This window comes from Ricinus communis, chromosome 4 (assembly GCF_019578655.1).
Source record: "Ricinus communis isolate WT05 ecotype wild-type chromosome 4, ASM1957865v1, whole genome shotgun sequence".
Classification (NCBI taxonomy): domain Eukaryota; kingdom Viridiplantae; phylum Streptophyta; class Magnoliopsida; order Malpighiales; family Euphorbiaceae; genus Ricinus; species Ricinus communis.
In genome coordinates this window covers 19,316,084-19,328,216 of record NC_063259.1, presented here as the reverse complement: position 1 = coordinate 19,328,216, position 12,133 = coordinate 19,316,084, and the positions used below count along the sequence as shown (strand labels likewise).

The 12,133-nt window shown below is 33.7% G+C and overlaps 1 protein-coding gene across 2 annotated transcripts; it reads left to right on the top strand.

The window, feature by feature from the left end:
- The first annotated feature begins 551 nt into the window (after positions 1–551).
- LOC8269037 (E3 ubiquitin-protein ligase RSL1) lies at positions 552–10,701 on the top strand. 2 transcript variants are annotated; one of them, XR_007215505.1, is made up of 5 exons: positions 552–789; positions 1,138–1,795; positions 2,354–3,114; positions 3,330–3,660; positions 10,007–10,141. XR_007215505.1 is itself a non-coding variant. In XM_002531190.4 (4 exons), the coding sequence occupies exons 2-4, from the start codon at positions 1,385–1,387 to the stop codon at positions 10,386–10,388; spliced, it is 1,554 nt and encodes a 517-aa protein (XP_002531236.2). In that variant the 5' UTR covers positions 565–789; positions 1,138–1,384; the 3' UTR covers positions 10,389–10,701. The 2 variants fall into 2 exon arrangements, 1 of the variants encoding a protein (XP_002531236.2); XM_002531190.4 differs by lacking the exon at positions 3,330–3,660 and having other exon boundaries at positions 565–789; positions 10,007–10,701.
- The last annotated feature ends 1,432 nt before the right edge of the window (positions 10,702–12,133 follow it).

Below are 12,133 nucleotides of genomic sequence, written 5' to 3'. Positions count from 1 at the left end.
TTGATACTGATATTTTTTTAATATCTCTTTTATTATATTAAATATTCTAATATGAATTATAAAAAATTTTAATTTAAAAAAATTAAAATATAACTAATTATTTTTAATTATAATAAAAAATTTAAAATTAATTAATTCTTCTCCATTCTTTTTAATAAAAATTTTTACATAATCAAATAAATAGATAAATATTTTCAATTATTTTCCGTTTTAACTCTCTTTTCTTTTCTTTAAAATACCTTGCATTTCCATCTTCTTTACTGACATGCATAGTGTTAGATTCCAATCAAACTACGAATGGGAGTTCGAGTATTTATAATTTTTCTGATTTGTCAAATCAGACATGCTAAAGAATTCATCAACATTAACAGTTTTTTTTGGTTATTCAAGTATCAAGTATTCAAATATGTACCCCCAATCTAATGATTGAATTTACGTAAATCCAGGGTAGACAACAGGCCGTTCCAAAACCCAAACTGCCCGTAAAAACAGAAAAAATAAAATAAAATAAAGGAAGAAGGGAGAATGCCAGCAAAGCAAAAGTAGAAGAGCACTTGCTTTTTGTCATACCCACATTATAATTAATCACCTAACAGAGCAGGAGCAGAAGTAACTGATGCTTCTCTTCTTTCTCTCCGTTTCTCTCTCCTCATCCTTTAATTTATATCAATAATTAAATCTTTCTTGATAATGCTTGTCAGATTAGGGTTTTTATACCCTTAAACCGACGCCCAAAAAGGAATCATCAGAGATTAATTAAATTCGCCTCTCTAACCCACCACCATAATGGTATGGAATCTTCATTTCTTGTCTTCAAATTGTTACTTCCCTTTTTTAATGTATATTTTCTTTTTATTCGATGCCTTATATGAATAAAATATAATTTCTTTTCTATCTTAAGATTGCTCGTTGTTTTGTCACAAACACGGATTAATGGTAGCGTAAGTTATTGCGTTAATTTGACTGATGTTGATGCGCCCCAGAAAAAAGGTTCTTTTATGTGTTTATTGGGCGATTTAATTGCTAAGTTTTAGCTTTTTAATTGATCCGTTAATGGGTGTTTGCTAGATTTTGATTTGGAGGTACAAGCAGTGAGATCGTTGTTTGATATGAGTTTCTTTCTTTTGGTAATTTTAGGGGGAGTGGCGGCTAGAGTAAGGAGTGTTTGATCGATTCTTAGATGGGTTTCAATTGGATTTCAGTTTTCAAACTTGACAAGGAGCCAAGTGATGGGATTTTGATGTGACTTTTTCTTTGTGTTTCGCAAAGAAATAGTAGCTGAAAACACAGAGTTGGAGGTTAATGTGTCGCTGGATTTGTTTTGGAATTTGATATACATCATTTTTGAAGTTCTAATATTTGCTCAGCTATTGAGTTCCCGAAGATGGAGGGTCATGTGTCTATTTGTGATGTTCCATCAGTGATCATAAAAGTGGATGAAGATGAGGATGATTTCCGGAGTTGTTGTGGAGATGAAGAAGAAGTATGGAAGGAGCCTGAAGAAAAAGTGAAGGAAGACCCACTGGTAAATCTTGATGAATTTTCAGTGAAGATGTTTTTTAAGGGCATCTCTATAGCTGAGGCAAGCGACTCTGGTTCTGAATTGTCTGGAATTGGTGTTGTCATGGAAAGAACAGCAAATGTTCCTGTAATTCAGGTACAAAAGAAGCTGGATTTCTATGTGGAGGAATCTGTTGCTGATTACTTGGCTCTCATGGATGGTCTCGCGGAGGCTTTACAGCATAACATCTGCCGAGTGTATGCATTCACTGATTCTGAGTTGTTATATGATCAGGTGAGTCTTTCATTTCTCAGGGCTCTTATTTATTAGTTTATGATTGTTTCAAGGATTATGTTATTAATTTGATAGGCTGGAGCGTTTCTACGTATGAGATTATAAGTGTGCTCTTTGGCAACAATACTTATTTCTATAGAAAGACTTTCATGCAAAGATGGTAATGTAATCTTGCCTTGTTGCCTTATTGTCCTAGCTGTTCCATCCTGTCAAAAGAACTTGGGTAGGTATTGACGGCTCTACTTTGTTTTTAAAAATATACTTTCATAATGCATTCTGATTTCTATAAATATAAAACTTATCTAATCTTTTTACTTTTTCTCCTCAAATCAAATATTAATTTATTCTTACAAAATCTAATATATTTACACTTGTCATTTGATAATATTGTAAGCAAGAATACTGAATTCTCAATATTTTGTGAAGTAAAAATTATGTTATCTCAAGACGGGGATAATACTCCCTGAGCTGCGCTACCACTATGTGTTGTATCTTCAATGCTATATGTCTTCCTGTTTTATACTTTCCTAGTGGTTATGGTGTTGTGAACTTTTATAGATAACACATGAAGAGAAAGTTGAGGTTCCACTTCTGTTTGCTCTGAGGCAAAGGATCTTTGAGCATGCCAGCAATCTGGAAGCATTTGTATTGAAACTCATTCCCAGCTTTGATCTTGAGAGGCCATTGCATCTGGCCCGGGTTGCAATCGGGGTTGTCTCTTTTCCTGCCGATGGAATTAAATCACTTGACAACTGTTCTATCTGTTGCGAGGAAAAGATATCGCCAATGATGATCACAATGAAATGTTCACACAAATTCTGTTCACATTGTATGAGAACCTATGTTGATGGAAAAGTACAGTCATCTCAAGTGCCCATCAGATGCCCCCAGCTGGGATGCAAATATTACATTTCCATCACTGAATGCAGAACTTTTTTGCCTCACACTTTGTATGAATGTTTGGAGAGAGCTCTTGCAGAAGCTGATGTTCTCCGCTCAGATAGAATCTACTGCCCCTATCCAAATTGTTCTGTCTTACTTGATCCCCGCGAGTGTTTGTCAGCTAGGGCAAGCTCATCAAGTCAATCTGATAATAGTTGTGTTGAGTGCCCGGTCTGTCAAAGGTTTATCTGCATAGATTGTGGTGTTCCTTGGCATTCATTGATGAGCTGTGAAGAGTTCCAGAACCTTCCATTGGAAGAGAGAGATGCTGCAGATATTACCCTGCATCGCCTTGCACAAAATAAAAGGTGGAGGCGTTGCCAACAGTGCCGCAGGATGATTGAGCTCGCTCAAGGTTGCTATCATATGACCTGCTGGTAAGTTGCATCTAATTTTGCTTTTTGCTTCTGTTTCTTTTCCATATTTGTTCTGTTCGCTTTCTCTTTCATAAAAATTATAAATAACCTGCGTGGACAATGAAGTGTTCATGAGCTAATCCTCTATTTTTTCTTGGAAATTTATTGGCTATAGCTGGAAGTATTATCACTGTTAATATTTAATAGCCATGTTTACCTAATTGACATGTTTCCAGGTGTTATTTAATTTATGATAGAAAGAAAAAAGGAAAAGAAAGATACATCAAAGAAATTCTGGGAGGAGGAGAGAGAATTATAAGGAGAGTGAATATGTGGGTGAAGCTTCAAGAGAATCACCCCTTTAAGTTTCATTCCTTTGGCAATTTTACAGAGTAAAGCTGTCAACCTGTTATAGCTCTTGTATGAGAACTGTAGAGGTTGCTCCTGTTTCTGGCATAGTTGCTAAAGGCACGTCTCATGCTCAAGACAAACAAGGCTCAAGTTGTTGCACCTCACAGCCTTAAGAGGCGAGCAATTTCATTAAGGTGGCGCTGAGGCGCAAAAAAGGTGTGCCTTAGTGAAGTTAGACCTAAATTTTGTTTTTCACTTAAAACTAAAATTGGGCTATTGATGTTAAGTTGGACTTCACTAATATTAGACCTTATTACTTCAAGATATCAAAAAAATTATTGAACAAGGGTTTGTACAAGTAAAACGCATCTTCTCAAAGGAGAGCTGATACTCCTTTGGTATTTAGAGATGAGGAAAAGATCGATTTTGATGATAAAGAGGAAACTGAAAGTGACCATGAGGGAATTGAGGAATTTAATGAGGAAGATAAAAAAGATGATTACCATATTGAGCTTAATTTCTTGATGAGTAGTTATATTATGGTACATGCTTTGGGAGTTATAGTTATATAGTAGGATTATAAGTTTATAATTATGGTTTTATGTCCCTTGAACATGTCTCTTTTTTAGTTTTTATTAGGCATGTAGAGATCTGCTTATGCTTGTGCATGTAGCCATGTCTTTTATTTTAGATTTATAAAAATTTGATGTCTAGTTTATGATTTTATGCATGTGGTATGTTATAACTCGTATTAGCTTTAATATGATTTATTTTATTGTTTTTTCACCTCACTGTGATAAGACATGTATCTGCGCCTTGCCCATAGGCCCTAGGACCCATTTGAGTCTGCGTGCAGCTTGTGCCTTTAACTATGGTTTCTAGTTCTAGACATGTCAAAAATGCAAATTAATACTTGCCAATTAGGGGGTCAAAAGGATATGAAACTATTTCGATATTATATGTAATTAAATTTACACATCTACACGATTTATATACCAAAATAAAGTTCTTATGTGATTTTCACTTTATCACTCTCCCCACTAATTTTTTTTCTTACTTTTTTGGCCAATGTAGCAAATTCCTAAAAGCCCCTTAGTTTTTCTTTGACTTTTGGTTGAACACTTGTTTTATCAATCAATTCAATATATGTCTTGTGCCATTTTTTACCCCCTTTCTCCATTTCATCCTTCTCCTTCAGATCAGACCTCTCCTTAAGAAATAATATTCTTTTTTAAATTAGTCTTCAATCTTTTGTTTCTTTCTTTATGCCATGACTTTTTGATGATTCTATTTCATCATATCTGATAATCACATTTGAGTTAAATTTTAAAAGACAATTGAGTTTTACAAATGTTTTCCTACATAACTACCCATTTTTGCAGATTTTCGTCCCCATATTTGCTTGGCACATCTTCCACCATGATGCATTTTGTTATTCTGAAAATTAGGGCTTTTTGGTGGTTTGCACAAAAGCTCTACCTTCTGCAAAGTTTGCAAATTGTTTTCACTTGTCCCTCACATGCAGAAGAACAACTTCTAAAACACCTTGGATAAATAATGAGTCCGGGTTTTAGAACTCGGCAATAATACAAGCTATTGGTGATTGTAATTGGTGGTAATTGATAGATTGTATTCAGTGCTTATCTTGTATTATATTGTGCAATCATAAATTATAGATAGAATATATGATAACAAATGGAAACAGCAACAACAAAGAGATAAGGGATACATGTATATCGCGTAGCAGAGACAATTTAAATAGTTTTAGTGACTCTTCTCATGGATTAATCATTATTAAAATAACACAGTTGTCAAAGCCGCGCCTGAGGGAAGAGGCGCAAGCCTTAGCGCCTCAAGCCAAGAAAGGCAGGCAACTTCACTAAGGCGCGCGCCTTTGTGCGCCTCAGACCTAAGGCGAAGCTCAGGGCGGGGCACCTTTGTAATATTTTGACTTTTAGTTTTTTTTTTTTTCTTTTAAGACTTAAAATGATCTCAGCCCTTCATGATAGACTTAATATAGAATATATAGGCTTACTCAGCCCTTCATTATAGACTTAATATAGAATACCTAGGTTACCCACACCTAATTATCTCAATAAAAAAAATTAAAAAAAATGCAAGGAAGAAGATTAGGGCAAAAAGACATCTTATCAAGAAAAAGAAGAAAAGAATTGCCTAGAAGTGTAGGAGTAGGACCAAGACCATAAGTATAGACTTATAATAAATATGTAATGGAAGATGCTTTAGGATTTCTACTATTCTAGGACTTCTAGTTATTGATAAGACTGTTTAACTTTTATTATCTCTTTTGAACATGTCTTGTTGTTTGTTAAATGCCTTTTGAACATGATGTCATGATCTTTTTATTTTTTTCTTTGGTTGCGTGTAATTTTTTTTATTTTATACATGGGTTGTGCTATGAATCCTAATTCTATTTTATTTTGTCTTTTGCGCCTCACTTCTGTCAGGCGTGCACCTCGCTCTATGCCTTGCGCCTCAGGCAACAAGAGCCCTTATTGCCTTGGTGCACCTTTCACTTTTAACAACTATGTTAAATAACATTGTCCAGTATATGACTTGAATGACATTTTAATCATATCTTGTTTTGATTTTTGAGTCCAACTGTTTGCCATGTAACCAGTACGAATATACTAATTTCATATGGACATCATATCAATGGATTCAATCTGTGAATGATAGACACCATTTAGGCATATACTCTCTGAAACAGGGAAAGAAAAACATATTGTCTGCAGTAATTCTTACTCATCAATCTGCTTGTCGATTACTATTGTTTAACCATTTTTAGATAAAGCACCTTACCTTGTAGGTCATTTTGCTGTCCTTCGCATGTAATATTTAATACAGGAGTCGACTAAAGTTAGTATGAAGCCTCCTCCATTTTTGGCAAATCACAAGAATAAAACTCATTTTTAGTTCCACTATGATGTGGTCTTGAGGGTGTTGAGCTTATGTTTAGTGCAACTTGCAAAATGATTTTAGGGTACATATCAAATTAAAGCGAGAACTGTAAAGTTGCTATACAAGTGTTGTGCTTGTGGCTTTTAGTAGAGGATAGTTAGAAACAAACCAATGTGGATAGTGATTTTGACATTTGGTTCTTCATCATTTATACACTAAGTGAATTTATGAACAAATGAGAATTGATACAGATGAATGGCTAGTGATTAGAATAAGGAATGCCTATAAAATTGTGGGGTGGCACAAATTAGGAGAAAAACTGTCAAGACAAATATGGTATGATTGCAATGATTGTGATACAAATTCTGGATATTAACAGTTGCATTAAATAAAATATCTAGAGGATACATACTTGTGGAAAGGATGAAAGTCAAGTTACTATGTCGTGGAGGGCTTAGTATTCTTACACTGGATCCTGTGTATTCAGGAGTTGACAAGAGATTGCGTAACTTGGGCACAATTACAAGTGGTGGGGCTGCTTGGCAAGAATATGGAAATCTTACTAATTTGGTGTTAGAAAGACTTGGATGCCATACTATATGTAATTACCTGCATATCACCTATAGAAGTTCTTAGAATGGAGTTGCGTGTTGGTCTTCTCTTCTCTCTCAGGTGGCTAATCTAATTTTGGACTTCAGTGCCTTACTTTAGATAATCACACATAACATTAGGGTGATCTTGTTAAGTTCATTTTTTATTTCTGAATTTTGCTAATACATGTGAATACCTCCTTTTGTTTTAAGGATGGAGCATGCACTGGCATTCTATTGTGCCTAGTATGAAATGCTAATGAAATCTACTTCAATATATATATGAACTACCTTATGCAAGGTTGAGATAAATAAAGCTAACAATATGTAATTACCTGCATATCACCTATAGAAGTTCTTAGAATGGAGTTGCGTGTTGGTCTTCTCTTCTCTCTCGGTGGCTAATCTAATTTTGGACTTCAGTTGCCTTACTTTAGATAATCACACATAACATTAGGGTGATCTTGTTAAGTTCATTTTTTATTTCTGAATTTTGCTAATACATGTGAGTACCTCCTTTTTAAGGATGGAGCATGCACCGGCATTCTATTGTGCCTAGTATGAAATGCTAATGAAATCTACTTCAATATATATATGAACTACCTTATGCAAGGTTGAGATAAATAAAGCTAACAATATGTAATTACCTGCATATCACCTATAGAAGTTCTTAGAATGGAGTTGCGTGTTGGTCTTCTCTTCTCTCTCGGTGGCTAATCTAATTTTGGACTTCAGTGCCTTACTTTAGATAATCACACATAACATTAGGGTGATCTTGTTAAGTTCATTTTTATTTCTGAATTTTGCTAATACATGTGAATACCTCCTTTTGTTTTAAGGATGGAGCATGCACCGGCATTCTATTGTGCCTAGTATGAAATGCTAATGAAATCTACTTCAATATATATATGAACTACCTTATGCAAGGTTGAGATAAATAAAGCTAACAATATGTAATTACCTGCATATCACCTATAGAAGTTCTTAGAATGGAGTTGCGTGTTGGTCTTCTCTTCTCTCTCGGTGGCTAATCTAATTTTGGACTTCAGTGCCTTACTTTAGATAATCACACATAACATTAGGGTGATCTTGTTAAGTTCATTTTTTATTTCTGAATTTTGCTAATACATGTGAATACCTCCTTTTGTTTTAAGGATGGAGCATGCACTGGCATTCTATTGTGCCTAGTATGAAATGCTAATGAAATCTACTTCAATATATATATGAACTACCTTATGCAAGGTTGAGATAAATAAAGCTAACAATATGTAATTACCTGCATATCACCTATAGAAGTTCTTAGAATGGAGTTGCGTGTTGGTCTTCTCTTCTCTCTCAGGTGGCTAATCTAATTTTGGACTTCAGTGCCTTACTTTAGATAATCACACATAACATTAGGGTGATCTTGTTAAGTTCATTTTTTATTTCTGAATTTTGCTAATACATGTGAGTACCTCCTTTTTTAAGGATGGAGCATGCACTGGCATTCTATTGTGCCTAGTATGAAATGCTAATGAAATCTACTTCAATATATATATGAACTACCTTATGCAAGGTTGAGATAAATAAAGCTAACAATATGTAATTACCTGCATATCACCTATAGAAGTTCTTAGAATGGAGTTGCGTGTTGGTCTTCTCTTCTCTCTCAGGTGGCTAATCTAATTTTGGACTTCAGTGCCTTACTTTAGATAATCACACATAACATTAGGGTGATCTTGTTAAGTTCATTTTTTATTTCTGAATTTTGCTAATACATGTGAATACCTCCTTTTGTTTTAAGGATGGAGCATGCACTGGCATTCTATTGTGCCTAGTATGAAATGCTAATGAAATCTACTTCAATATATATATGAACTACCTTATGCAAGGTTGAGATAAATAAAGCTAACAATATGTAATTACCTGCATATCACCTATAGAAGTTCTTAGAATGGAGTTGCGTGTTGGTCTTCTCTTCTCTCTCAGGTGGCTAATCTAATTTTGGACTTCAGTGCCTTACTTTAGATAATCACACATAACATTAGGGTGATCTTGTTAAGTTCATTTTTTATTTCTGAATTTTGCTAATACATGTGAGTACCTCCTTTTGTTTTAAGGATGGAGCATGCACTGGCATTCTATTGTGCCTAGTATGAAATGCTAATGAAATCTACTTCAATATATATATGAACTACCTTATGCAAGGTTGAGATAAATAAAGCTAACAATATGTAATTACCTGCATATCACCTATAGAAGTTCTTAGAATGGAGTTGCGTGTTGGTCTTCTCTTCTCTCTCAGGTGGCTAATCTAATTTTGGACTTCAGTGCCTTACTTTAGATAATCACACATAACATTAGGGTGATCTTGTTAAGTTCATTTTTTATTTCTGAATTTTGCTAATACATGTGAATACCTCCTTTTGTTTTAAGGATGGAGCATGCACTGGCATTCTATTGTGCCTAGTATGAAATGCTAATGAAATCTACTTCAATATATATATGAACTACCTTATGCAAGGTTGAGATAAATAAAGCTAACAATATGTAATTACCTGCATATCACCTATAGAAGTTCTTAGAATGGAGTTGCGTGTTGGTCTTCTCTTCTCTCTCAGGTGGCTAATCTAATTTTGGACTTCAGTGCCTTACTTTAGATAATCACACATAACATTAGGGTGATCTTGTTAAGTTCATTTTTTATTTCTGAATTTTGCTAATACATGTGAGTACCTCCTTTTGTTTTAAGGATGGAGCATGCACTGGCATTCTATTGTGCCTAGTATGAAATGCTAATGAAATCTACTTCAATAAATATGAACTACCTTATGCAAGGTTGAGATAAATAAAGCTAACAATTTCACTGTTTCTGCACAAACACAAAATTTGACCCTTTGATAAAAATACTATGATGTTAATTTCTTACCATATTCAATTGCTTCGCTTGTCTCCTGCACTTTTAGATAATTGCATGGTCATTGATGAGAATATAGGGAGAAATGGAGTGGTGTGCATTTAACTCCTTGGCAGCATATGGTTTGAAGTTCCTAATATGTTTCCTTTTCCAGGTGTAGGCATGAGTTCTGTTATTCTTGTGGTGCGGAGTATAGGAATGGGCAACAAACCTGTCAATGTGCCTTTTGGGATGAAAACAACTCTGAAGACTTGGTTACCCAGTCTGTCCAAGAATCAGAACAATGGGCCTGGGAGACTTTTAACTCATTACCCATGCTCATGGATGCTTACTCAGACCAAGAGAGATCACAGCTGGCCCTGATCCAAAGATTTCTTGCAGGGGGTTTCAGTTTGAGTGATCATCACCCTTATCAATCCCCTCCTCGCTGTACAGACTCATACGTAGATGCCATGAAGGATCTTCATCAGCTTCCGTGGCTTGAAAGATTTGTCTCTGTAATTAGTGACAACTACTATGAAGACTATATTCAGTGAAACTAGTATAGGACTGAGAAATTAGGAAAAAGTTGCAAATCTTCACTACAATGCTTGAAAAGGGAGGTAAAAGAGCTTCTCACTCTACTTACTCCATTTTCATTTACATGGGAGTGCAGAAATTGGGCATTCTTTCCTTTGTAGTTTTCTTTGTCAGAATATGCTGGACAGCGTGTGACCTTGAAAGGTCATTGCATAAGATCAAAAGGGAAGGAGCAAATTCATGGGAAGATTGCTTTCTTCTTGAAAGAAATTGAAAATAGATAAAACATTTATCATATTGAACTGAAAGAAAATGAAACAAAGTTGTTCATCTCCGGTCTGCATTTGTGGAATAAAGCTCCGCATTATTATGCTATAATCAAGGTGAGTCATTTTTCATTTAACTTACGAATCATACGAAAGTATTCTCTTACTTCTCTTTGCTCAGAATACGGGACTCGCACGATTAGGGAAATGAGATCCTTCACTAGGGTGGCAATGCCTATATAACATGATCACTACACTCATGATTTGATTTCATTTTCTTACTATAAATCTTGTAAATCATGTTACATAAATCATCATGGGTACATGATTGCTAATAATCTATGAGTAACAATACATACTTAAGACACTAGAACTTGGGCGCAATACATGCTTAAGCACTTGAACTTGGGCGCAATAACATCACTTATGTTAAAAGTGTACAAGTATCATAAAAAATACAAGTTGAGCGGTATGGGGTAATCCAAAGTTAAGGTTAAATACATCAAATGACTAAAATATAGGTGTTTAAATATGCATTTGACCTAATCTACAATGCATTAGGGCTTGATAGTATTTAGTCCCTTGTTTTTTATCTTATACATTTGTTGGTCCCTGTCATTTTTTATTAATATTAAAATTCTCTTGTATTTTGCAAAATTAACTGACCAAAGCAATGCTTTAAATACTAGTGTTTCTAAAATACTTAAATTGTTATAATTAAATTGTATTAAAAACTAGAATAAGAAATTATTAATTAATTATTTTGGTAATATTATAAATAATTTGTTATGAAAATAACTATTACGTCAATTAAGGTTAATTGTTTAATTTTAATTTGATAAAAGAAATAATTATGAATATTGATTTTGGAAGAAGTGAGATAGTAATTAATTCTGGTAAAAAATATGAGGATAAATAGTAATTACTTCTTAAAGTCATCTTCTTTCTTTTAGTGGAAGCAACCCAAAAAGAAAACAAAAGGGTAAAGCATAATGGGATTGAAGAGCCTTTGCATTTGGGAATTGTTTGGATTGAAGAATTTCAAATGAAAGATTTTATAAAGTTTATGGATTTAATTTAAGGTATCATTTGGATTTCTAGGGATTTCAGAATTTTGTAGATTTTGTTAAAATTTATGGATTTAAAATTCTTGAATTTAAAATACATAGATTTTTAAAATTCTATTGATTGGATTAAATATAAAAACAATGAATGTGTGTTTAAAGTTGAGATAGTTTTGAAAAATTTAAATTTATTGAGGATAATATTGAAATAATAAATATTATAACAATCCACCATTATTTTAAAATGGTGGAAATAAGAATTTCCCACCTAAGTTCTAAAACCTTAAAAATAAGAGATTTTGGACCGAAGAAATTCTTAAAATTTATGAATTTAAGTTAAATTTATAAATTTTATAAAATTTCTTATTTGAGATTCCTCAATTCAAACGCTTTTTAAATTTATTATTTGGTAAGTAAAAATAGTCTAAATTT

Bases quoted from the DNA above. Each gene is read 5' to 3' on its own strand.
- LOC8269037 (XM_002531190.4), top strand. From the start codon at position 1,385: ATGGAGGGTCATGTGTCTATTTGTGATGTTCCATCAGTGATCATAAAA. The intron at 1,796-2,353 runs GTGAGTCTTTCA...GAACTTTTATAG, and splicing joins CTGAGTTGTTATATGATCAG to ATAACACATGAAGAGAAAGT. The intron at 3,115-10,006 runs GTAAGTTGCATC...TTCCTTTTCCAG, and splicing joins TGCTATCATATGACCTGCTG to GTGTAGGCATGAGTTCTGTT.